Raw genomic sequence first — 27633 nt, forward strand, 5'->3', positions numbered from 1 at the left:
CTGATGAACTCTAGAAAACAGTCAACAAGAAGGTGTTAAGATCTCAGATGGACTAGACTTATGAAGAGGACAAGCGAGAAACCTAGATCTACCAGTAACACCAGTCTATTCTTGAATATTTCAGTCAGTTTTCAGAATTTCCTCCTTGAAAATACACTTAGTAGCTATTGCTGCACACAGTGTGTTAATAGATAAATCAGTCTTTGCACACGATGCATGTATTGACATGTCTCAAATGTCTTAACTAGCTACTGAAAGGATCCAGTGCAGCCATGGGACCTCAGTTAAGGCCTTGCACAGCTAATGAAATCTCTTTTTGAGCCCATGGCTGTCTGTTTGGTTTGTTCCACCGGTCTATCAAAACGCCTTTCATCGGAACCATAGCATTGGGTAGGAGAACGAGTGAACCACATGTTCTCATGACTGATCCTCCATTCCCAATTGTTGACTGGAAAAAGGTGGTACTTAAGGTGGAAGAGGCTGCATCTCTGCTACCACAAGCTAATTCAGTTGGCTGGAGGAGAGAGATGGATGAACTTCCTGGTAAGCATTTGCTTAGCTCAATAGAACTCTATTGGGTGAGTTGGTCAACTGGACACTTAAAACTTTGTTTAATATTCTGGGCCTGGAGCTTGTCACATGTGTTTCTCTCTCTCAAACTGTTACTAGATCCTTTCAGTTCTTTCTTTAAATTTCCCTCCATCTCTACAGCAAGAACGCTTGTCACGGCCATGGCCATGTCTCACCTTTGAATATCTGCAGCTTTCTCATACCTGGCTTCTCCATTTTCTCTGTCCCTCCAAAATACTGCTACAAAAACCTTCTTTGCTTTCCACTTGAATCATGATGCTGCTTTTTTGAATCCCTTCATGGCTCCTCACGACCCTGCCTTAACCTTTCATGTTACCTCCTTGGTCCCTTTGCTCAGACTAATTCTTGTTCCTAAGCATACCATTGTGTCCTCTTCCTGCTGTTCTCTTCATACCTTATTTGCTGCTTGATATTCCTACAATTCCTTCTCACCCAGTATTCATTTTTTTAAAATCAAATCCCTTCTTAGTACTTCAGTCAATACCACTGATGTTAATTTGCTGGATAAGCTTATTTACATACAATCTGCATCATTTGATCTATCTCTTAGCCATCTGTTAAATTGTCTGAATTGTACTGTCTATTTATAAGCTTGTTCAGACAGACTATATCCACTTCTGTTTTGTACAGCACTGGCTCCCGGAAATGTTTGTATACCAAAGAATGAAGACTTCAGGGAGATGCAATCCCTGCTTGTGATGGGGTTCCTTAATACAGCATGGAGAGGGAGCCAGGCTGGAGGGGGGGGACAAAGTAAATCAGTCAGGGATCTTGCTGGGGAGATGTGCCCTAGTAGCCCTGGTGGGGACCCGGGTGATGAGGGTAGCTGGCTGGCTGAGTATGACGTTTGTGGGACAACTGCCTAAATGAGAATGACCTCCCACCAACAACTTATCTTCTCTTGTTCATGGGCAACCTTAACTATGCATTTCCTGGTTTTTAGAAGTTTGAGTATTGCTGAACTCACCGTTCTGCAAGGGGACAACATACCACCAAGAAACCTTAACTCTATATATGAATATATTTTTTGTCATTGAATACAGTAAAATGTTAGTCATCTAGGACTTATTGTCAGTTTACTGTACACGGTGGCTCTATAAAACTTCATTTTGACCTTAGAGATGACTATGGCTTGCCTGATCCAGAAGCACAGATTCTTCTCACTTGAGCTTGAGAACAATCTTTAGCTATCAGTATGGTGCTTAGACACTGCAAAACAACTCCATCCAGTAAAGTGTTACCTATGCATTTTATAAGCCTGTTAATATAGTAGGGATTAGTAGTCTGCCATCATAGGCCCATCTTACTCTGTTAAGGCAGCTGCTTGCTTTTTTGTGCCTCAGTACATACTCCTTGTTTACATGTTGGAGGATTAAGCTAAAGCGAATTAAAGCTACTTTATAACTGATTTAGACTGTCCACATGAGTTTAATGCCCTTTAATTTCACACCTTTTAATTTGTCTAACTTTTCTGAATGTCCCTATGTAGACATGCACTAACACAATAGTCTTGTTGCTTACACACACTTATATGGGCTCCACAGACATTAGGCATAGCTACAGAATACACTTTTCTTTTTTGAATGTCCTCTGCATTTTCCCACTCTCAGGATATGCGCTGACTGGTGCTGTTGAATGATGCAGCCTTCTACTGGCAGTGCCTGTTAAAGCCTCCCCTGAGCATTTGAGCACATTCTGAGGGAAGGGCTATAAATGGGGCAGCGGCAGTGGTTACTGCCTCAGCTGCTTCTAACTACTGACCATGGGCAGATATGAGCCTTATTAGGATTCAAGGTCCTTAGCAGTTGGTTGTTAATAGTGTTAGCATCACAGCATCCTGTCGGTGGCAGATCCAAATATGTGTCCTGTGTTCCACAGTTTTCATGGCATGAGCTATCCATTCTTGAGACCTAAAGTGCTTAGGAGAAGGTCACATTCCTCATTGCTCTATCTATGGATCTTTCATGCTATGAGCTAGAAAGGAGAGGCAGAATAGATTCCAGGCCCTCCTACTGCAAGAAGCCTTTGTAGTTAAAACCACCAAGTCTGAGGTTTCCGAGACTCCTGAAAAGAGAGAGAGGAGGCCTGAATCAGCTATGGGACCTTAGGCTTCCAGGAAGCCTTCTGTTGCCAAATCATCGGCCTTGGCACTGAGCTCCAGATCCAAAAAGACCAAGCATTTGGTAGCAAAACCCTTGAGCCTAGTTCCAAGAAACTGTACTGTCCATAACTGAAACAGGCTTGGACAATAGACCTCTATGCCTGAGGCCTCTGCAGAATTGGGGACTTTTGGTTCTAAGAAAAAGGCGAAGACTAACCATCTTGTGGTGTCTAGCATTGTTTCACTTTCAAATGATGATCATGTAGTTTTGTGATGCCGGAGATCAAGATCATTGGATCATCTTCAGTTGGTTCTTCAGAAATTGATGGAGCGGAGTATTCCATCAGTACTGATATAATCTATTGTGGTTACCATGTAGATACAAGTAGAACTGCATCCCTCGGATCCTCTGTCCTTTGCAAAAACCAGGAAAAAAAAGTAGTTTTAGATAAAAATTCGATGACAACTCACAAGAGACACAAAGCTGATTCCTTACCACGTTAGTCATCAGTTATGTTACCTCCACCTCTCAGGACCCCTGTTGGGTCACCCAGGAGAACTTTATCACCGCTGTTGTGGATCTCTACCTCAGAGGTATGCCCAATTTCCTTGTCACATCTGGATTCAGATTTGTATTCAGAGGAAGAGATGGATTCAGCCATTTAGCTGGAGTCTCTGCTTCCTAAGGGGGCATTCATTTGAGATGGACTACTGTAAACACATATACCTTCCTAACTGATATTGGATTGGTCTGGGCAATTTGGCTTGAGTGACAAGTGCCTTCCTTACTGAAGCTCGAATTTTTACAAAATGCCTTTCTGTAATGGCAGCTCTTCTGAGAGAAGCTGGGAGTCTTTTTTTTGTTTTTGTTTTTGTTTTCCTGTATTTAGATGATTGGCCCCTTAAAGCATCTTGTGTAGGGAGTTACCTTAATTCACATGCTCTGTTGCAAAAGCTGGGATTTTTGATTAAACCAAAAAAAAAAAAAAAATGTTGGGCCCCATATCCTTTTCATAAGAGTGCCTCTTGACTCCAGAATGGTGAGGGCTTATCTCAGTGGACAAATTCCTGAAACTGAGATCTACCATTCATGCTCTACTTCAGAGTCCATCTCAGAAAGTAAGACCTTTACTGGGTCTTGTGGCATCAACAGCATATGGCACATTTTATGCAAGACAAAGGACAAACTCCTTATGACTGGTTGACAAGAAACTGCAGACCTTCAGTACGTAACAGGTTTCTAATATAATTCTAAAGAGAATCCTGAAAACTCACTTATGGACCATGAGCATGTACTGAGGGAGTGATGTTCCTTCCTCTCATTCTGGGATAAATACTTCAGGCACCTCGAAAACAGGCTGAGGAGCACACCTCATCAATTTATTTCCAGAAGGTCTGTGGAATAAGTAAGCAAGAATGTTGCCTTCATATCTGTGTTCTGGAGTTAAGAAAAATTTTGTTTGGCACTCAGCTCATTCCTGTCAGGTGCAAGGATCTGTGCTTGAAGCAGCCACAGACAATATGACAGCAATGTATTATGTAAATGAACAGGGAGGAGCCTGTTCCTCAGAGCTTTGCAAGGAGGCAGTGAAGCTTTGGGATTGGTGTATATACTTCATAATATTTATTCAGTATCTCTGCATATGGCAGGGTGTCTCAATGAATTAATGAACCAATTAAGCGAAGACTCTAGATGCATGAATGGTCCTTAAAAGGAGTATTTTGATTAGGGTGACCAGGTGTCCTGATTCTACAGGGACAGTCCTGATATTCAGGGTTTTGTTTTATATTGGTGCCTGTCACTCCGCACCCCGTCCCAATTTTTCCACACTTGCTATCTGGTCACCTTAGTTTTGATCCTGCATATTTTTGCTCTTTGGGGTACTCCTGATATAGACCTATTTGCCATAAGATTCAATATCAAGTGCCATCATTTTTATTCAAGAGCAGGAACAAACACTACATCTCTCTAACAGATGTATTCCTTGCTAATTGGGATACAAATATGATGTGCACTTTCTCACTATTCCCTCTAATGTTGAAGATGTTGTGAAGATCAGACAGGACTCAGCAAGATGATACTCATCTCCTCAACATGGCTGAGACAGTGGTACATGGAATTGCCCCTTTTTTCCAAAGGGAATCACAGATGCTTATCTGTGTTGCCAGACGTTCTGTCGCAGCAGCAAGAGAAAGCGTACCATCCAGATCCACTTTTGTTGTATCTCTCTGTGTGCGCAATAGGACTCTGAAGGAATCAGAGAAACCTTTCTCTTTAGATTTACTACATGTTTTACTTCACAGTAGAAGACAATCAACTGGGAAATATTACAGTTTAAAACAGATAAGATATTTCACTATAGGTATCTGAGAAGGGTATTGATCTTATGTCGGCTTCTTTTTAGTCCATATTAGTATTTTTAGTTTCTAAAGAATAAGTGTTTATCTAGTGCATCACTCAAGGTATATTTAATCTCAATAGTGGCTTTTTATATTGCAATTAGATAGTAACTCTATATTTTCTCATGATAGTAAGAGGTTACTAAAAGATTTACTAAATCTTTATCCCTGTGTGAGAGAGCCTGTTCCCTCATGGAATTTAAACTTAGTGCTGACACAGCTTATGGCTCCATCTTCTAAATCTTCTCTTGTTCTCTGTTTGCAATTTTAATTGCAATGTTATAGCAACAACCTCAGGCAGGAGGGTTAGTGAACTTAATGGCTGACCATCCATTTACAATGTTTCATAAAGATAAAGTAGTTCTTAGTTCTCACCCAATTGTATACCAACAGTAATTTTGGATTTCTATAGCAATCCATTATTTTACCAGTGTTTTTTCCCAGACCACATTCACATAAGGGTGGGGTAAAGTTACGTTGCTTGGATGCTAAAGAAGTGTTATCTTTCTATTTAGATAGGACCACGGATTTTAGATCTTCATGTGAACTGTTTGTTTTTCGTGCGCAGGTAGCGGTAAGGGAAATCCCACTTGAACACAAGTTAGGGGTCATTCTGTATATAGTAGACAGTTATAAAAATGCCTCATGGTTTTCCCCCCTGCTCTGCTGAGAGCATACTGCTAGACTGATGACTGGCTACTTCTATAGCAACTTTATGGCATGGGCCACTAATTGAAGTTTGTGAAGTGGCCACATATAATTCCGTATCTACATCTACTAAGCATTACCTGTTAAATATTGTAACTAGAGCAGATGCCCAGTTTGGTACATCAGTTCAGTTCTTTATTTAAGTAGGAGTCCTCGCACTTGGTCTTCCCCCCCATATATACTGTTAATTAAAACTGTCCCAAGAGTGTGAATGTGCAAAGGACAATCAAAGAAGAAATTAAGCTTGCTTGTTACCAAGTTTCAAGATGGATTCTGCATGTTCATACTCTCTGCACTCCTTTTCTTTTGAAAAGTCCTAATTATTCCTGGGTTGGCATTAGTGGTGGAAGGAATGAGGTATTAACTGCTGCCACATCCCCTCTTATAGTCCTGCCCTCAGGACATATGAACACTGAGGAGAGGGGCTGGGAGGAGGGCATGTGAACACTCTAACGGACTGCTAGTCGGAGGCTGCACTGTTCAATGCGCAGTTAGTGCTTCCAAGAGTGTGAATCACTGCTACAAGTAAGTAATCTTTATTTATTGCTGAAGCCACGTGGTAACCGGTGTTTGTTCACGTTTGGTCTTCTCACCTGCATGCTATTTGTTGATTAGACTGCTGGTCTACTTTTCTAAACCCTCCCTGCACCTGGTAAGCATGCATGCATGCACACATGCCACCTCACCCGTAGGTGGAAATTAGTCTGTCTGAGCTCTGGCACTGGCAATACTCAGTTCTGATATAATTGTATTTTTAAATGGTCTTAGCGAGGGAACTACCAGCTAGAACTGTACACTTCATACTGTTGGAGAGCTAGAATTATTTCTCCCAAATTATCACAAACTCGTCCTTTTAGTATACTGTGTAGCATTTATTTTTTGCCCTGGAAGTACAGTATGTTGGATCTTCTTAAAGTCAAGATATTGTACTTCTAAAAGAAACCCAATAGGTTTTCCTAAGGATTCTAATCTTTAGTACTAAAAACTGTTTTATTCCCTTGAGGCTCTGCACCTGGCACTAAGACAACTGGCTTTACAAGTAGGTGGCTACTATAAAAAAGTAGAAATAGGAGAATTAAACTTCACATTTTCTGCAAAATGTGATATTAATGTTAATGCATGGTCGTTTAAAAAAAATTAATGGCAAACTACGTAACATGGTTATGAATAATACCAATAACACTTATGCCACTACACACCATATATTAGGGATAGGTCCAATTTTTGTACTAAATACAAGAATTGTTATATGCTCGCGTTAAACCAAATAAGGATATGATAGTGGTTTTTTTAATACCTGAAAACTGCAATTATTCCTCATTTATCTCATAGCTTTTTAATTAATTGTAGCTGGTCAGGCCACATGTGCATTCATGAAATACTTCCCCCTTCAGAGAATATTCATCTCACCCAATCCCACTTAATCTGCAGTAGCAACAATTTGCTGTCTTGCCTAGCTTCTGTGATGATCTGGATTGTTTTTGTTCTCCTGCTGTACGTCAGGCAGAGATATCTCCTGAAGAAATACCTCTTACTGTGGCTTTGTTGAACCGATACAATCAAATGCATGTGACTTTTTTATAACCTGATGAATGAGCTTTTTATACTGCGCAAAAAACCCGTGCTTGACTTTTTTTTTTTTTTGCTTTTGTATTTTAATCTTCCATTGACAGGAGGTGAACAAAAGAACCATTTTCTTTGCGTTTATTCCAGCCACCACAGTCTTTTGTACTGTTGAGTGATGTTTTCTTTCTTGTGACTGTGGTGTACTGTGTAGTTCTTCTATGTCTGGCATGAAAGTGCCTTAATGAAATGGGGACCTATTGCTCTGAAAAATTTGACTATGATGGGGAAAATAATGCACAGCACTTAAAGAAATAAGTGGGTAGAAGGAGTCCTGGAGATTGTCCAGCTGGACCATGTCTCAAGGACTAGGGCTGTGATTTCTCAATGCAACTCAGTTGACCTTTTGAAAAAGGTTGTGATGTCAGCATATTGTTATAAGAATCTGCTCAGGACTTCAAGCACAAAGTGATTTACATGGAAAGGAAAAGAGAATTGCTTTTTAAAAAGGAAAGATTAAAACTTGAGTTTTAAGTTGAGCAAAAGGTTTGGGATAATCTCTGCAGAAGATAGGGGTTGTATTTGCTGGTGACAACTTGAGAAGTTTAAGCTTCCCAGTGCAAAACTTGGCACCAAGGGCCTTAACAGCAAGATGTTAGGTGGCAAGGCAATACTCATAACTTAATTGTGCCTTTTGGGATTTTGTATATTGCTTTGTTCAAACAAGTTAATTATTTTTATCCCCCCCCTTTGTGTTCTCTCTGGTGGCTGGTGTTTGGCTTTTTTGTTACAAACTTGGTTTGCTATATTCACCGTATTGTCTTTTATCTTGGATTGTAAGCTTTTTGTTAGGTTTGTACAGTGCCTAGCCCAATGGGATTGTAGATGCTGCTGCAATATATGTAAACTTGTATATCATTGAATCGTAGGACTGGAAGGTACCTCGAGATCTTCTAGTCTAGTCCCTTGCACTCAAGGCCGGACCAAGCGTTATCTAGACCATCCCTGACAGATATCTGTCCAATCTACTCTTAAAAATCTCCAGTGACAGAGATTTCACAATCACCCTAGGCTACCCTAACTGTTAGGAATTTTCCTAATGTCCAATCTAAACTGCCCTTGCTACAATTTAAGCCTATTGTCTCTTGTCCTATCTTCAGAGGTGAACGAGAACAATTTTTCTCCCTCCTTGTAGCAATCTTTTTATGTCATAATCCCACCTCAGCCTTCTCCAGACTAAACAAACCCAATTTTTCCATCTTCCCTCATAGGTCATGTTTCTCACATTTTGCTTACAACACTCCTGCTAATACAGCTCAGAATGATGTTTGGTTTTTTTGCAACAGTGTTTCACTGACTTGTGATCCACTATGACCCCCCAGATACCTTTCCACAGTACTCATTTCCCATTTTGTATGAGCAACTGATTGTTCCTTCCTACGTGGAGTATTTTGCATTCGTCCTTATGAATTTCATCCTATTTACTTCAGATCATTCTCTAGTTTGTCCAGATCATTTTGAATTTTAATCCTGTTTTCCAAAGCACTTGCAACCCCTCCAACTTGGTATCATCTGCAAAGTTTAAGTTTCAAACTTTATATGTTTGACCATAGCATGGTAGCTAAGGATCTCAGATGCATCCAAGCCTCGTTGGCCTAGATTTTCTTAGTTTTTTTGCATTCCTCTATTTTGGTTTTACACACACATGCTCTTCAGTAAATGTAATAGTTTAGGGAAAAGAAAAGAGCAATGCTTCTATCAAAGGGTGTTTACTGGGATTCTTTTCTGCACATATGAAATAATATAGCAACATTGGCTGCTACTACCTCTATTGGCTATTTCTCACGTAATACATAATTCACATTTTATGCTGAGATTACTTGTTGAAGCAAATAGTTAGTTAGCTCCAGTGTTGATATAGGAAGTAACATGACAGTTTTTTTGCACAGGAAAGAATTTTGTGGGACCCAGCCCTGAACACCTATGGTCTCTGCACCCCTTGTATGATATGGAGATCTGAAGTGTGGGATGGAGGCTTTGTTTCCAGGCTCCACAGGCCAGGATTGGCCTTCATACTGCAGTTAGTGCAACCCTCTACTGAATGGTAAAGAAAACAGTTGCACATGCAGAGCTTATTTACAGGCTTTAAGTCTGTGGGTATGTGCTAAAGGGAGAGGAGCATTAGTGATCTTATTTAGCCTTGAGTAGGCGGCATTGTATCCAGAAGGGCAATAACATATGGCAAAGCTGTGATTCTCTGCCCCTTTCTACCTACACCGCCTAAAAAACTGCCCTGATACTTATCAGGAAAAGCTCTAATGAAGAAGGGCTTCTTGCGCTGTAGCTGGGTCAAACTCAAAGGCGTCTAGTTATTTGTCTGGAAGCGGCTTTGCAGGGGAATATTGGCACCCTGCTGTGTTCTGTGTTCTCTGTGCCTGTCAGCTGGTTTTGTAACAATGGAATGCTGTGCTGTTGTGTGGCTACAGGAGGGAGGAGGGATTTTATTCACCACTCACTGGTACAAATGTTTTTCTGCATGAAGGTTTGATTCCATATAGCCATACGCCTTTGTTCTCATGAAGATCACATCTGTGTCACTTGGACAAATGTCGGGGAAGGGACTTGAGGCAGCATTTCATTAACTGGTGATGCTAGAAAGAAAGGCTTTACCTGTATGTTCCCATTCACAAGCTATATAAAACTGCCTGCCTTAGGTTACTGCTGCGTCCTAAATATGAGGGACAAAACAACTTCTCAATTTAGTGTTTTCTCAGCATGTTCAGTGTTAGGCAGTTTGCCTATGTCAAGCTGCTGCTTTGGGGTTTAGCATATTTACAAAAGCCCTGGAGAAGGGGGTGTGAGAACTTTTTGTAGCAGGTGCAGTTTTTCACAGCCCTTACATTCTTCCATTTGGGAAACAGTCCTTTCCCTGAGCAGATGCATATATGGAGGGATCTCAGTCCTTGTCAGCATTATTGAACACCAGTGCACAGATCAGTAGCTGGTCATTAATCTAAAGATAAAAGGAGTAATTATTTCTTGTTAATAGAACTTTTTTAGTTAGGTTGCAGAGGCCAGAATGACTGACCATACAACTGCTTTTTCCTAAACAAATGCTTGAATGTAGGTGCCTATTTTTTTTCAGTTCGTGCCTGCAGGGAATCACTCTGCTGGAACCTGGATTGAATTGACTCATGGGGAGTTAGGGAGGGCTTGTCTATGCTTGAAAGCTAATTCAATTTAAAGTTGGGTCTGAATTTTAAGTGCAATTCTATAAAACTCAGTGTAGACAAGCCCTAAGGCAAGATTTTTTTTTTTAGAAATATTGCACTTTTCCCAAAGCTGCTTTTTATACCCCAAAGAGCATAAACTGAAGAAATTCTAAATGTACAATGACCTTTAAAAAGGAAACTAATTAATGTCATCTGCTGCTGAAAAGGGCTAGTTAAGTGATATTGCTAGCATTGGGACATGGTAGCTTCTTTCTGAGTGAAGTCAACTGGGTTGGCTGTCAAGGGACTGCAAAGAGAATATAGTATTTTTGATATTACTATCCTGAATACTCCTCTTGGCCTAGCTCTTGGTCATTATGTGCTGCTGCCTTCAAGTTACTGGAGTCTGTAACTTATATGTGTCACCTCTATAAAAGGTATTAAATCACTTGAATGCCAAACTCTACACTTTATCCATCTGTTATACACGCTGTCGATTGTTTCTCTTCCAGTAAGATGGTATCTAAACATGAGTGAGACCTCAAAGTTCACATCCTTATTCTATAACTGGTCATATCACCATTGAGTTTAATATGAATATAATGGTCCCATTTGCTCAATGTTGATCTTCCAGCATACATCCTAGAAAATGATAGAATGTCAATACAAAAATGTCATGTTTTACATTGCCTGACTGCAATATATTGGTCAATCAAGATGCACATACATGAACATGATCATAATTTACTGCCTTGCCCTGAGAACACTACTATACAGAGGCTTGCCCTTCATACCAAGGAGCTTTCTTCTTAGGCCGTGCTTCTCTGACCAGGGCTTTGACACACACACACAGCAAAAGAGATGAATGCAGAAACTTTTTTGCTAACAAATGAAGGAAAGAATGGATGTTTGGAAGGCATTCAGCACTGTTCTTTCCCTAGTGTGATTCTAGATTGAACCTGGTCTTGAGACCCATGTGATGCCAGCTTTAGGGCCCATGTAGCAACTTGATAGCAGTTTGGCATAACAAGCAGTTCAGCTTTGAGACATGAGATGTCCCGAACTCTAAAGTCTTATACTACATAGATATCTACACTGCCAATTAGCCACATGAGATTCCAAGATAATCAGGTCGTGGCTCTGCTCAAAAAGGTGTCTCATAACAGCAGGATTCTATTTTTTTGGCAGCATTAAGCCCTCGTCTACACTTATCTGGAGATTCGGCGGCAGTCAACACGAGTTACGCAAGCTACACAGAGTAGCTGCGTAACTCCTCTCAACTGCTGTGCTTCCCTTCTGTGCGCTGTCTTCACTGCACTGCACCACTTGAGAGAGTGGTTTACTGACATCGACTTCCTGATCGATTGAGCGGGTCTACACTGACCACTCAATCAATCCAGAAAGATCGATCTGACGGCGGTGACTTTGCTGCTGTCAGCGTAGACATACCCTAAGAAGCTCCCATTAAAGCTACATGTGTTGGTCAGTAGAAAACTGTGGACTTTGGTCTCCAGTACTCCTTTGGCTGCAGCAAAATATGAATCTAACCTGGCAGAAGTCAGGTATGGACATCTGGTAACCTCAGAGCAGATGCCATTGTAGGGTCTGAGCGCGCCCACACACTTAACTGCCAGAGCAGTGTCAAATTTCTCTTTAGGGAGACTAATCCATGCCTCATCAGTTCTTGTCCTTTCTAGCTGGCTAACATTACAAATCTGAAAAAAAGAGTTGTGGTGGGTGGATCTTTAGCTTGTTTTTAGGGGATTAGTTTGGCACTTGACGACAAATTAACGGGGATGAACGTACAGATGAGATCTTTCTGAAAGTTGGTGATGAGGGATGTCACTAGCTTACTTAAACTATTCTGAAATTATGACTTCAGTTCACATTTTATTTAACAGCCATTTATTTCAAGTCATCTTTTAGTTAGAGCTCATCAAAAATTGAGTGGAAATAAAGAGATACTAATAGTCAGCCAACTATGTGTTGTGAATTAACTGCAGTGGAAAACTAAAACAGATATCATTGCCGAACTTTAATGATCGCTAACTTTGACAAGTATGGTAGCCATGCATGTTAATCATCTTGTGCTTAATATCAAACCTGCCATCCTGTATAGTGCAGGAAAGAACATCTTCCTCTTCCGCCACTTTCCATGTATAACCTGGGTACAGTGTAGGGAAAGGGTGTAATGCTTTGTTCTGAAGCCTAGGGTATTCACTGCCAGATGCAGACCACTCTTAGACCAATTTTTTGGTCTGCTATGGAAAACTAAGTCTTTTTTGGGGGGAAGGGATGGAGAGTCTTAAACAAGAGATTTTTAAAATAAAGGCTTGAGATGACACCGAGTACTTGATTTTTAGGATTTTATTATTACAGGATAAAAATGGAAAAGGATAGATTTAAAAAATAACAGTATGCTGAGCTCATTCCAAATCCTTTCACACTTTCAGAAACTAATATGGAGTACATCTCTAGAAGCTATTTTCTGGCATATGTTTAAAAAAAAAAAAAAAAAAAATCTGTAAAGCACTACCGAAAGTCACTTGTTGAGAAGCCGTTCCCATTATAAACAAGATGTATGCTACAATAAATATGCCCATTCTAGCCAGTGGATGTCAGCAGTGAGTGAGTATGGAGCACCATTTAACTGGAAATCTAGATTAGGTCAAATTCTGCTCAAATTTGTTGACCCTCTTGTCTTAGAGGAACAGAAGTTGTCACTCTTCTATCTTAAACTACAATCAAGACCTTTATATGTCCACAAGACCTTGAACAAATCCTTTGATTAGCTGATCGTGCAAACTACATAGAGGGTGAACAATTATCTTGTATCCATATTGAGGAGCAAATAGGTGGGAAAAGCCAGTAACTACAGAACACTACTAATCAGCTATCTGTTCTGTTCCTAGAGAAATTATTCTTTATGGAACTAGATGTGCATGCATGCAAAAATTACACAAGTACAAATTTAAGGTTGGCATTTGAATGACAAAAGTCAGGAAATCTTTAATTCAGGTTCTTATAGTAGCCATAACTGTAGCTTCTTGCATGTAATAGGGTCTTTGCCCATCCTAGTGCAATGAGATAGTGAATGTTCAGGCTATTGAATTTACATGAATGAGGGGCAATGTTACATTTGGTGTAAGACTATTAACTTTCTGATTCTCTCCCCCCCCCCCCCAATTAAAATAGCATCCTAGCTGTATCAACCAATCACAGCATTCATGTAACTTTTTGTATAAACTCTTCTTTAATTGAGCAACAAAAATGAGGGGTGAAATGTAACCACAAAATTGGGCTATGTAACATTGCAGTTGCTGACTGCAGTAAGATACATTATATCACAGGCTTTTGGTTTTTGCTTTGACTTTGTCCCCTGTTTAAAGTGCTGACCAAGCCCTACTTCCTTTTTTATCAAACATCATCAGACTGTGTCAGTGAGATAGTGTTGTATTTGTCGAAGCCATAAGAAGTGAGATAACGGGTAGGAATCAAACCCAGACTTCCTGCCCCACATTACCATCTGGAAGAATTTGTGGAACACTTTTCAAATTGGAGACACTTGGGCATATTTAAACTAGCCATCTGCTTTCAAGCATTCTGTCAGTTTTCCTTCTGGTTCAGTTTACTCTTTGTATGATTTATTCAGCCCAGGATGCACTACTACATCTAATCACTTGAATCCGTGCTGTTAACTTTAAAATTTTATGAATGTGTGCAGGAGAAAAGTTGAAGGGTTATTGTTGAAAGAGGTGTTTAGCAGTGATTTCATTGAATGAAAGATCTAACCTACTTAGTGTATAGACATACAAAAGCCATCTCATTCCTCTAGGCCTGAGAGAAGATTCTAAAGACTGCTGAAGATTTGAAATTAAGTGAATGGAAAATGATATCCTGAGCTTGCATGTTACAAAAGACCACAGCTTCTGTTTCAGAACCAAATCTGTTGAAGCACATCTAAATCTAGTCCTTCAGAAAAATTGGAAGTCTTTTAAAACCAAGCTGTCTTCGGTGAGTTACTGGAGCACAAAAAACATCTGAAATTAACATGGACAAAACATCCTCTAATCAAAAAGTCTGGAGCACTAAAAAGCTAAACTGATTTTTGGAGGCAGGTTTATTGGGTATTGGTTTAGGAGTCAGATTTTGATTTCTATTTCATACTCTGCCACTTATCTGCAGTATGAGCCTGGGTGAATCACTTCAATGATCCAGTCTCAACAGGCCTCCCCTTCTAAGATCTGATTATCTGTGGGGAGGCCCAGTTGTACACAACCCTCACGTGATGTGTTCAGAAAAAGAACACTTATTCTTCTGATCTGGTATCTAAAGGTGGCCTCTGTCCCACACAGGTTGAACATGAGTGCTCCCACAATGGAATTCCTCTCTCCTCTCAAAGTCCTTGCTGTTCATTTCCCTGAAGTGCCTTATCTCCTTTGTTCCTACCCCATTTTACCATTCGTCTCTCCTAATCCTCTAAATCATGTTGTCTGGTTCTCAGTTCCTTCAATGTAGAAGGGGGAAATGGACTACCTCCATCTCCCTTACTGCAGAACTAGGTTGGATCCTGATGCCAAGCACGGATGCTGAATGGGCAGGGACATCTGATTGCTCCCACCTTTGCTTCTGAGCAGCTTTCCGTTCTGATCGAACAGCAGGGCAGATGAGGGATCACCGCCCTTTTATCTGCTCTGCACAGCAGACCCTAGCAGTGGGAAGTGCTTAAAGAAACAGGAAGCAGAACTCAGGATATGTTTTCACGAAGGACCATCAGGTTTTGCAATGGGAATGTTGGTAGCTCTGCAAGAATAATTTAATGGCTAGGTGTTATGAGGACTTGGTTCTATTCCCAGCTCTCCAATGGGCTTCTTGTGATCAGGGGCAAGTCACTTAACTTCTGACTCTGTAAAATAGGGATAATACTCCATTCACATGGGTGTTACATGAATGCAGGCCAACATTTTAAAAACACATATCCTTTCTACAGAAGGTGATGTAGACATATCCAGTACTCTTCTGCTTTCATAGGTATATACGTGGGCTCTCCTTTAGTCAGAATATTAAGCTGTAATAGAAAATATCACCAGAAGCACATCTACTTGTAGTCAGAATTTTACCAGTATGAAATGGAAAAGGCTGCTGCATAAAATGTTTTCATTACTAAAATCAATAAAACGTGTGCTTCCCTTATGGGCACTGGAATGTTTTTTTTAATATTTGCGCACTGCAGTAGCTTGCTTCCTCCCTAAGTGACTGCACCACCACTCCTAACTTCAGGGGCAGGTCATAATTCCGTATCAGTGGAGTCTCTAGTTGCCATATGGTTGAACTGCAGTATTCATATCTGGAATGGGCAATGCATAACACTGGAAATCCACTCATCCCTTTCCTCCCATAATGCCTGGTGTGTAACAGCTTTGGGACATGAGAATCATCTATTTATAGTCTTTTTTTCTTTCAACACTTTAACAAAACTCTGTGGTGAAGAGGGAGGGAATGGGAGTAAAATTCTGAAGCTTGTGTATTTAAAATATAAAAATAATGCTGCCTTTTTCTGTAAAAGCACCTCTTGGGTTTGATACCAGTTGCCTCTGTTCTTCAGTTAAAACTAGAAACCTGAGAAGGCATTTCCTGACCTTGTGTCAGGATGACATTATGTACTGTGCTAATCAGCTAATAGCCTTCAAGGAATAAGGGAACTGTAGTCAGGCAAAACAGTGAGTTCTGTGGCACCTTAAAGACTAACATTTATTTGGGCAGAAACCCACTTTCGTCAGGCAGAAGCTGTGATGTCCTGTACTTAATTTGACAAGAACTTGTGCTTGTTCTCCCTCACCTCCAGAATATCCATCTTAAGTTTTATATACAGTATACACCCTTTAAAAACAAACAAAGCCCTTCTTCCTATCTCTACCCTGCTTCCAACTGCACACAGCAGTAGGAAAGTATAATCAAGAATAAGTATCTAAATCAAATAGATAATTTCACTTGTGAAATCAGTTGGGCAATAGCATTCATGCAGGACTCCTGTAAAGCACATACCAACTTTTCTTACTATCTATCTAAAAAGTGTGACTAGAATTAAATGCTTCTAAGAATGCCTCTTGTCTCTGTCAGGGTAAGGTTTCAAGGTGTAACCATCTCTGGGTAGGTTTGCATTGCAATCAAGAGGTACGATTTCAGCATGTGTGGATATACTTGAGTGAGCTAGATCAAAAGCAACCGTGAGTAATAATAGCAATGAAGTCAGGGCAGCATGGATGGTGGCTTGAGTGTATGTGTAGGGTTCAGGTGAACAGGGCTAGCCTGGGACCCTGGGTATGTTGCAATCACATCTTCTGACTGCAGTATAGACATACCCTCAGTGTTGCATACATTCTTGTCCCCAGTAGAGACAATAAACAAATGATTACTGTACTAACCTTTAAAGTTGGGTATGCATTTGTTCTGCTGGGCTACTGGAAAGTGACTTTGAGGAATGTTTTTTTTATGTAATTTACACCATTCTAAGGAGAAGCAAAGGATCCTCGCTCTTGTATGTAAGACTGGTGTCAGTATCCTCTTGACCCTTCTTGAGCCCAGGAGCTCTGTTTTCCCCTTGTCATGAATGATGGCTGTTGAATAATAGAGCACCTGGAAGCTAGGTTAATGTCATGCTCCAATGACACATTTCTGCCACTCCCTAACAGTGGCAGTCCCTCATTCATTCTAATGGGACATAGGAGAGCATGGGAAGGAGCTGGTGTTTCTACATTTGAAATACATTTCACTATGAACCTTAGAAAGAACCAAAATATCTCATCCTCTTCTTAACCAGATTCTTATTTTTTTTTCCCAAAAATAAAGTGTACTGAAAAACCTCTGTGGCTTACATTAAATATTAATGCCTTAGTGTTTTCTTGAACATTAACTTTATAGCTTGAAAGCAGGAACGAGATGGAAAAATCACTGTTGCTTGGCAGCAATTTGGTCTTTGTACGTGGCACCTAATGCTGCCAGGCTCCAAGGTGCTTGCTGTCTCATTTCCTGCTATCACTATTGTAAGGAGATTGACACTATTTTATTCATTTTATGAGCACATCCAAAATGCAAGCAGAATTTGGACTGTAGTTCATAATAACCATGACCCTCTAATTCCTTTTCTGTAAGGTCTGATCTTGGAAAATGTACGTTGTAATGAGATTTAGTTTGCTGAGTATTTTAGTGCAAAGCAGATCCAAACCTTAAAGGAATTTTTCAAAATCATAATGCTAGTGACTAGATCAGTGTTTCTCGGGGTTCCGCAGAAACACTGTTAGGGTTCCGCCAGAAAGTGATATCGTGCCGCTGAGAGCAGCTGTTCTCCGCGCCGCCCAAAAAGGGAAGATGTCCCGGATTTTTAGGCGGAGGGTATCGAGTATGAGTGTAATTTCCGCGCGGAGCCTAAAGGGTTCCGCAGGGAAATTTAATTAAGAAACGCTGACCTAGTTGTTTGTATATAATTTGCTTATTTCGACTTTTTTTTGGCCCCATATGTAAAAATACTGTTAAGAGTTTGGGGGGTTCCGCAATTATTTATCGAGTTCAAAAGGGTTCCGTGGCCAAATTTAATTGAGAAACACTGGACTAGATGAAAATGGTAAAATTGTCAATGACACAAATGGTTGGTAAATATTGTGTATTTGGAATGAAGCTGGATGACTTTTTATTCCAGTAGTATTAGATGCTGTTTAACATTCTCCTCTCTAAAATATATAAACATTTTAAAAATCTGATCTGGATAACTTGAATCCAGGAGTTTTAAGGATTGACTGAGCTGTTCTTTGCATCATTTGTTAGATTTTCATGAACTTGGGCAAGTTCCAGAGGGAGACAAGAGTCACTGCTGTGCCAGTATTTAACAAAGTAAACCAGATTATCCAGCTAACTATAGGCCAGGAAGCCTGGCTTTGATCCTGAGCAAAATAATGCAGTGACTGATCTGAGACTATCACTGAAAAATAAAAGGATAATTATATTTTTATGATGTAGTTTCATGGAAAATAGGTCTTGTCAAATGAACTGTCCAGGTTTGATATCGGTACATTAAAAAGGACATTGGAAAAAAATGGAGAGCTCAGAAAAGAGCTACAAGAGTGATTCTAGGCCTAAGAAACACTCATTACAACAAAATACTTGAGTTTAATTGCTTTAGCTTGTTGAAGAGATTGAGGCAACATCATGGTCTAGAAGTATTTACTCAAGGAGAAGACTCTTCATCATAATTCTTTAACCTAGCAAACAGATATAAGATCCAGTGCCTCAAAGTTGAAGCTAGAAATATTTGAATTGGAAATGAAGTGCAAATTAACATTAAGGATAATCAACCATTGGTATGTTATATAAAGGGGATATGGCAGATTTTCCATCTCTTGAAGAGACTAAGGCTTGGTCTACACTTACCCGACAATTCGGCGGCAGTCTATCGGAGTTTTGCAAACTACGCAGAAAACTTGCGTAACTCCAGTCAACTGCTGTGCTTCTGTTCTGCGCATCATCTTCACTGCACTGCACCGATGGGAACCACATTCCCATCGATGCAGCACTATGCCACTTGCAGGGGTGGATTAATAGTGTCGACTTCTGGATCAATTGAGTGGGTTTTTACTGACAGTCGATCTGACAGTGGCGACTTTGCCGCTGTCAGTGTAGACATAGCCTAAATCTGTATTGGATGTTTCCCTAAGAGATACAGTAGTTCAACTACAAGTTATTGGGCTTGATGCAGAAATTACTGAGGTGAAGTTCTTTGGCTATTATACTGGAGGTCAGACTAGGTAATCGTACTAGAACCTTCTGGTTGCCAAATCTTTGAATGTTACTTAGCTGCCAAAAGTTCTAGTGGCCTTCTAGAGCAGAGATTTGAAGGGCACAAAAGGCTCATCTTGTGGTTTTTTTTTTTTTTTCATTTTCTCCTATTTAATATTTCTATGATTATTTCCTCCTGCTGCCTCTTCAAGATTTACCTTGGCAGCTGGAGTGTTGAGTCTCTGATGGTATGAATCGCTTCTAATAAACAAAGCAGAATTTAATGACCTGTTCCTTTATTTTCTGAAATTGGAATGACCAAAACATATCTTCTCTTGCTCTTTGTATTCTGCATTTTAATGTGCTGTCAGATGGGGGGCATGAAATTGTTGTAGCTACTAACTTTCTCTTTTGTGATTGATAAACTTCTTCATCTATATTCCTGCCTTTTTAAAAACAGGATTCTGGAGTTTCTTGTTTCCAGTTCCAGTTCAGAATCCTGGCCTCTGTCTGTCTGTACCAGGGTTTCCTGTAACTAGTATTTGAATCTCTTAATCCAAAGGTGTGTTTTTTGGCTTAGTTGCTCCCATAATATACCACTGTCTTCAATATATGTATATGCCTTTGTCCAACTTCTGATTTCCTGATCTTACTATTGGAGCAGCTTCCATGTCCTGCAGAGATGAGCAAATCAACACTTCATGGCACAGTCCAGTGGACATAATTTTCAGTTGAGCAGATTTGAGTGAAATGATAAAATGTACTTGATTTGACTAAAATCTGAAGTACATGACTTGCAGATCTTGAATTGAAATTAACTGCAGCCTCACCCTGACTTATCCTGGGCTACCAGAATTACAAATTTATTGCGGCACCTTCCTGTGATGGTTCAAGAGTTTAGTACTAAAACAGATCTAGAGAGATTGAAGCTTCATGTAGGAAGTGCTTTGGTAGAGAAATGGGCTACATCAGTTGTGAACTTCATATCTGATTCTAATGAAACACAACTTTATAGAATTGTATTGAATTTTCCAGACTTGTTTGTGCTTGGAATAACACTTTCAAAAGTACCTGAGTCACTTTTGAAAATTTTACTCCTGGTCTCGAATTTGAAATTTCTCCTCATTTGCTAGCCCATGTTTGGTTTTGGTGTAAAACATAAGATGCTTTATGCTGTCAGTTTTTACAAGAAATGTTTGGTTTTTCTCTTCCAGAGTTCTGAGGAATATGATGAACCGGTTCAGGAAGATGAAGGGTTTATGGGTATGTCCCCTCTTTTACAAGCCCACCATGCCATGGAGAAAATGGAAGAGTTTGTGTGTAAGGTAAGAGGTATAAAGAAAACCAACCTATCCAGATGGCCACCTGAGCCTACTAGCTAAATGAAACTAACAGGCCATGTAAGTAAATTGTGCTGATAATAAGATGGGGGAACAGCAAGTGCACAATGAATGATTTCTCTATATTATCAGCTAATACTGCTGCTGTTTGGGACCCCAGGTATGCTGTAACTAGACCTCATGAGACAATAGGGATTATGTGCTGAGATAAGAGATTAAAGTTGATAGTGCAGTTGATGAGTCCCTTTTGGGAAACATCTGTGTGTTTGCAGGCAGAATAAAATCACTCTTCTTTCAGTGTTTCTGGTTCAAGGCACTTTCATTTATAAGGATAGTTCTTTCCAGACTTCTTCAGACTTGCACATTTTTTCTGCCTCTACATCATCATTTGTTTCCATTGTAGAACAGACTTTATCTGCTACCCAAATAGAAGAACAAGTTCTCTTAAAAGTCCATCCAGGCAAATCCACTGTTCACTATGTCAATATTGCTGGCTTTGAATACTGCTAAAGTTGTGGGGAATATATTGTATTGGCCTCTGTCTGTCTGATTCTGGGTTCAGATGGAGTGCCACTGGTGGTACACTTATCTCTGTGGGTATTGCCAATGGCAAACAGCCATTAGCAGAGGGATCCTGGGCACTCCAGGTAGCATTTTCACACAGTGCTTTGAGCGTTTTTGTTTTTTAAACAGTGTTCCTCCTCTACTTTCTCAAAAAATAAACCCCTCACAGATTCTTGCTGCATGTGAAGCAAAGCACAGCTAATTCTTTTGTTTAAACTGCATCTTTAAGACTGGCTTACCTGAGCTGGTTATGCTGATTAATTCTTGTTTGCTGTCTGGTGGTGGTGGGGAGTGTAGAGGGGGCTGGCAGTAGGAAGTGTTCCTTCAAAGGAAAACAAAGCAACAGCATTCCTAACATTGTTTAGGCCTTCACTGTTGAAACAGAAATAAGAATCCAGCAGTTTAAATTAACAGTTGCAGGATACCCTCACCTTAATGCATGCATCTCTGCCCCTATATTCTTACTACTAAGTGAGCAAATCCCAAAGACTACTGCATCTGTGCCATTCCTGTATGTTGCATTCCCCTGGTGCCCCTGTGCTTTCCAATGCCAAGTAAGGAGCCAGGTTGAAGATTACATACATCTTTTTAGTTCTATGCTACTGATGGAGTGCTGTGCAAGGGCAGCTGTGTGTGGATTTTGCAATGGGGACCACCTACAGCAGTAGGCATGCAAATATGTAGGAAGGAATACAAGAATTAGGAATGGCATAGATCTACTGTTAGAGCTTCAGTGTTCAGGTCCATGTTGATCCTCTGCTTCTTGGGCTGGCAGTGCTGGAATGGCATCACTTAGTCAAAGGGAAAAGGATACTCCTCACTTGACTTCAATGTACCTTCATGCATTCTGGATAACTGAAATAGTACTGACTGTCATATTAGATTTAAGATAGGACTGCACCAAACATTAGCAAGCATACAATCAGGAATAATCTTGTGATGAGGAGAAGGGTTTCTGCTCAGGATTTTCTCTGAGAGATGGAAAGAGCCACACCTAGCTGGATGAGAAGACCTCTTAATAGATACTGAGTCATTACTACATAACAAACCATGCAAATGAAATCTGCTTTTGCCCTGCGTTGAGCAGTTAAAATGAGCCTGGCAGTGTTTCCGTTTATTGGAGTGTTTTTGAAGTATTCCACTTACTGCACTAGTGGAAGCACTAGCTTAAGTTCAGACATTAATTTATGTAGAATAGGGACTGCTCTGACTTGGGACGTACTGACTTTAGCACAAAGATAAGCCTTTCCCAAAGGAAACTCTCAGCTCCTAGACTTAGTACCTTAATTTTGATTACTTTTAAAGCACTGATACTAACTCAGGATTTCCTATTTTTTACCTTTGCCATGCCCACCATTTATGGGACTTTATTGACTGAGACTTTAACCATGCACTCTTAATTTCCAGGTATGGGAGGGCCGATGGCGGGTCATACCCCATGATGTTCTCCCTGACTGGCTAAAGGATAATGACTATCTGTTGCATGGGCACAGACCACCTATGCCCTCCTTCCGTGCTTGTTTCAAGAGCATCTTCAGAATACACACAGAGACTGGCAACATCTGGACACATCTTCTAGGTATTTCCATTATGCTTAAAGTGACTGTGCACTGTTAATTATTGAAGAGCATAGGCAGCTGGGGAAATATTTTTAGGGGGACTGAGCAGCCCCACACTCACTCAATAGCTGCGGCTCCTGTTCTGGGGGGTGAGCCTGGCTCCCCACTCTGGCCTGCTCTGACTGGAGGAGCCTGCCACAGTGTCACTTGAGTGCATCTGTATGCAGATGGAGTCCTCCCCCTCCCCCCCCATGCCCCACTCCATCCCTTCCTGGCCCTGGTGCTGCAAGACATAGGGCCTCAGGATTCCCCCCTTTCTGTGGGACTCTCCCCATCCTGGTGAACTTTCCCAGGAATTGTCACTTAGGAGCCAGCACCGTCTGGTGGGACTGAGGAATCTATCTCCACCTGCCAGGAATTTAGTGTGCAGCTGGATGTGGGGCTTCGCTTGCTGACCTGGGCATGTATGTGGGCAATGGGGTAGCTCAAAATAGATTTTGGGGGGGCTGTGACCTCTCTAGCTCTAGTCACCCACTGCCGAAGTTTAGGAGTTGAATGGAAGGTCCTTTAGCCCGGGCAGAGTCATAGGTGTGATTATTTTTCTAGCAGTGACCTACTGGATAGGGTTCCAGGTGTCCCTTCGTTAACATTTTCTCACCAAAAGTGAGGGAGGATTAAAGTGATTTCCTTGTCTCTGGAGTTCAGCCCCTCTCTTGTACTGCTAATTCAGCACTGCAAGATAACTGTTACCTTGGGGCCCATAAGCATACATCCAAAGATCACTTCTTGCCTTTAGAGTGCACGCAGGTTGCAACAATTGTCGGGGGACTGGAAAAAAAATTAGTCATTTACCCTTTTCCTGTCCCCTGCTCCAATTACACAAATTTAAAGCTGCGCTGTGCTATTGATGTGTGGCTTTTTCAGGAGCAAAGCATAAATGCATATGCTAAATATATTTTTGCCTGCCTAGTGCTCTTGCTTTCCCTCTTTGTAGTTAGACAGCATTTTTGGTAAAAGGGGAAACAAGTTTTGTTAACTTACCTTTTCCCTCACCTCTGCTCCTCTTCCACTGGAGTATGCAATCTTCCCCAGTATACAGGGTTTATCACAAGGTAAGGAAAAACATTTTGTGTTAAGTTGTAGCTTTCCGATCAAGGAGAATTAGATGCAGCTCTTCTCAGACCTTTTTGTGCCATTCTCTATTTTACCAGGAAGTTACATACTCCTTCATTCCTTCCCTGGAGATGTTTGCTACTTCCACAGCACTTTCCATTCCCTGCCAAACTGGGGGCAAGAGTCAGGCCAGAGGGTCAAACCTCCCTGGCAATGCTGAGCATTTTCTGCTGTGCCTTACATGACTTAGTTTCACAGAAGTATTGCTCTTCTCTTGCCAGAAATATCTGAAATGTCACTTTTGCAAAAGAGCATCTTCTCAAGTGCCTTTGCCTGTGCTGAATACCCGCTTCTCATTTCCCAGGGTTCCTTATCATAGTGGGAGCGGAAGTTTAACTCGCCACAAATTAGGGTCACTGCAATGCTAATTTAAGACTATCCCACCAATCCTCCCTCCCACCTTGGGAGGATAAAACCAGCATTCCAGTCTTTCAGCTGCTGAGTGAACAGCAGTATTCTTTGGCAAACAGCTTAAGCTTTGAAATAAATACACCACAGCAGCAAACTGGGCTCTGAGCTGGGTTGCTGATCTGTGGAGCTGGGCTGAGCCACAGTTCCCAGAAGCTCTGAAAAGTCTTTCATAGACGTGCCAGTGATTTTGAGTCAGTGGTGTCTTCACCTCCATCCTAAGCATCCTTGTTCCTCCTTGCATGGCGGAAGTCAAGAAAATAGGGATTCAGGACTGCTAATGTGGTACCTGATCTTTACCTGATGATTTATGAAGAAGCCTGTCAGTAACAAAGGGAGATGGTGATTGTGGGTAATAGTGGGCTTTTCAATGAATACCACAACTTGGGGAATGTGGGAATAGACTTCCTGAGAGAACTAGGATTCATGATTTCACAATCTTTATCTTGGAAATGGAGGAAGCCATGAATGATATTACGTTTAACTTTAGGGTTTTCCTTACCACTTAAATTAGCAATCAGGGACAAAGTACAACTTTGGTATGCTGCTGGTGGGTGATACCTCCTAAACAAATGAAACTATGGTTTCTACTCAAGTGTGTACAAACTCAGTCTGATAAGAGACAATAAGGATGGGTCAAACATATATATGACTGACTGGATCAGAGCACATGGAAATGTAACATTGTCATTATGATCTTGTGTTCAGTATTCCCCACACATGTAAACTTGGTCGCGTACATAGCTTTTGGATTTCATGAGTCTGATACCTCTGCCTTATCCTTTCTTAGGTTGTGTGTTCTTCCTGTGTCTGGGAATCTTCTACATGTTCCGGCCAAACATGTCCTTTGTAGCGCCTGTGCAGGAGAAGGTAGTTGTTGGAATGTTCTTCTTGGGAGCCATCCTTTGCCTCTCTTTCTCATGGCTCTTCCACACGGTTTACTGCCATTCTGAAGGTGTCTCTCGGCTTTTCTCTAAGTAAGTATACAGAGAGGAATGCATGCTAGATGGGAAATGGCTGGGCAGAACGGGGCTGGGAATCATGGCTAGCGTTTGGGAGCCCCACTGTTACAGTGAAGTGCTTAGCTCTGTGGCCACAGAATCGCTTTTGAATAATAGTTGGTGGGTAGAGGTTGCATGCATTTCCTTCTACCCCAGCATTCCCTAGACCCAGGGTAAATACCCCTCTCTCTATCCCTTTACTGGAGCAGTCTCAGAACCAACTTTTCCTTTTCACCATTGAAATGACTATACTTAAATTTTTAACTATTTACAGCTAAAATTTTAAAGTTTTAATGTAACTTTTTTGTCTTTGTCCTTAACCTATTTTGGGTCGTATTGGGCCTTGCTAGACGTGGATCTGTCTGATTAAAAAGGGGTTTAGGAGGTATTCCTTTTGCCCCTGTTAAGCACCCTGCTTTGCCTGGACAATGAGGGCCTTTTTGCTCTGGAACGTCACTCAGCCAAGGGCTATGAAGTTGCAAGTCTACCTCAAAAAGAGTCCAGAAGGACCAAAAGACACCGTCCTAAAGAACTTGTTCTTGCAATAGACTATGATAGTGCATGAGTCCTCTGTCAGGAAGCAAATGGGTCCATGGGAATTGCGCATCTGGAAGGAGGGGCACCCTGTCTGCACTGCATCTGGCAGATATAAAAACACCTTAGTTAATGTGAGTGGTTGTTTCCTAGGTGGTCACTGAGACCCTGGGTAGGTAGTCTGTATTTGCCATCCTGGCATGGGTTTGTCAAACAAGTCAGAACAGTGTCCAGAATCATAGAGTTGTAAAGGACCTCAGGAGGTCATCAAGTCCAATCCCCTGCTCAAAGCAGGACTAACCTCAGCTAAATAATCCCAGCGAGGGTTTTGTCAAGCCGCAGCTTAAAAACCTCTAAAGATGGAGATTCCACCACCTCTCTAGGTAACCCATTCCAGTGCTTCACCACCCTCCTAGTGAAAAACTTTTTCCTAATGTCCAACCTAGATCTCCCCCACTGCAGTTTGAGACCGTTGCTCCTTGTTCTGTCAGCTCCTTGTTCGTTGCTCCTTGTTCTGTCTGCATTCAATCACGACCCATAGTGCGTATCTGCTATCTTTGTTTGCAATCAAGAAAGTGCTCTGTAATGTTTAGTCAATTTCTTCTTATCCCTAGAATAAAAACTGAGGTACTCTTGGTGGGGGGGAGCCTATTTATACCCTGGGTCTGTGGAATGTAGGGCTGCATTCACCTACTCACCACTGCTCAGAAATGATTTTATGACTGCATGGCTAGGCAAGCTGTGTGGAAGTAATCATTCAGTGAATGAGGTAAGTAATCCTGTTTTACAGGGATAAGTTAGCTCTCTGGATAAACTACAGACGGTGGGTACAAGGACTTCTTAAGTTAGCTTTCTGTGTCAACCTGTTTTTGTCCTGTTCTAGGCTGGATTACTCTGGCATCGCACTTCTCATCATGGGCAGCTTTGTTCCATGGCTGTACTACTCCTTCTATTGCAACCCTCAGCCTTGCTTCATCTACTTGATTGTGATTTGTGTCCTGGGCATTGCAGCTATAATAGTCTCTCAGTGGGACATGTTTGCAACCCCCGAGTACCGGGGGGTAAGAGCAGGTAAAAACCAAAATTTATTTTTTGTTTCTTTACTATAGTTTGTCCTGCTTTCTGACTTGTTACAAAATCCGACTCATAAGAAAACCCTGCATTGCCAAAGGATGTTCTTGTGTGTAGGAAACACAACTAACACATTCTTGGACAGTAAACTTAGACTCTTACAGCAGATGTGCCAACTTGAGGCCAGTGCCTCTATCTGGATGCAGGAATAGAAGTTAGCACATGGAATGGGAGAGGTAGTTAATAGTGTTTCCATCATTATTGAACAGCTCTCTCCCCTTCTAAAGGTTAGATACTGGCAGTCATTGTCTGACTCCCATGGACTAGTGCTGCTCATCTTGTGGTTATGGCATTAGGCTCGCTAAACATTGTAGATAGCCTCTCTGCTGTGTGCAACTGAGCAATTGATATATAGTCCCCTTTGACTATGGTGATGGCAACAGTAACTATTCATGTCTACCAATCAGGAATGGGAGGGAGGGGGGAACTTTGTGGGAAGCTGAGGAGTCTTTGAGCAACACAATTTAATACTATATCAAGTTTCTCATGTTATACAGCCTATGTGCATAAGGTACTATTTCTTATGTTCAGGAAAGGGCTGAATATCTAGACATAGCAGGAAGTTGTCTCCTGAATATT

General features: G+C 41.1%; 1 protein-coding gene across 2 annotated transcripts in view; it reads left to right on the plus strand.

The window, feature by feature from the left end:
• Positions 1–27633, plus strand: part of ADIPOR2 (adiponectin receptor 2) — a 70255-nt gene that overhangs the window by 37726 nt on the left and 4896 nt on the right. For both annotated transcript variants that reach the window (XM_067536052.1, XM_067536053.1), the window contains 4 exons: positions 20559–20669; positions 22656–22827; positions 25179–25365; positions 26807–26994. In XM_067536052.1, coding sequence (XP_067392153.1) covers positions 20559–20669; positions 22656–22827; positions 25179–25365; positions 26807–26994 — 658 coding nt within the window. The remainder of the gene's footprint in view (positions 1–20558; positions 20670–22655; positions 22828–25178; positions 25366–26806; positions 26995–27633) is intronic.

This window comes from Emydura macquarii, unplaced genomic scaffold (assembly GCF_026122565.2).
Source record: "Emydura macquarii macquarii isolate MOO-44397 ecotype Brisbane River unplaced genomic scaffold, CSIRO-AGI_Emac_v2 contig_3530, whole genome shotgun sequence".
NCBI classification, from domain to species: domain Eukaryota; kingdom Metazoa; phylum Chordata; order Testudines; family Chelidae; genus Emydura; species Emydura macquarii.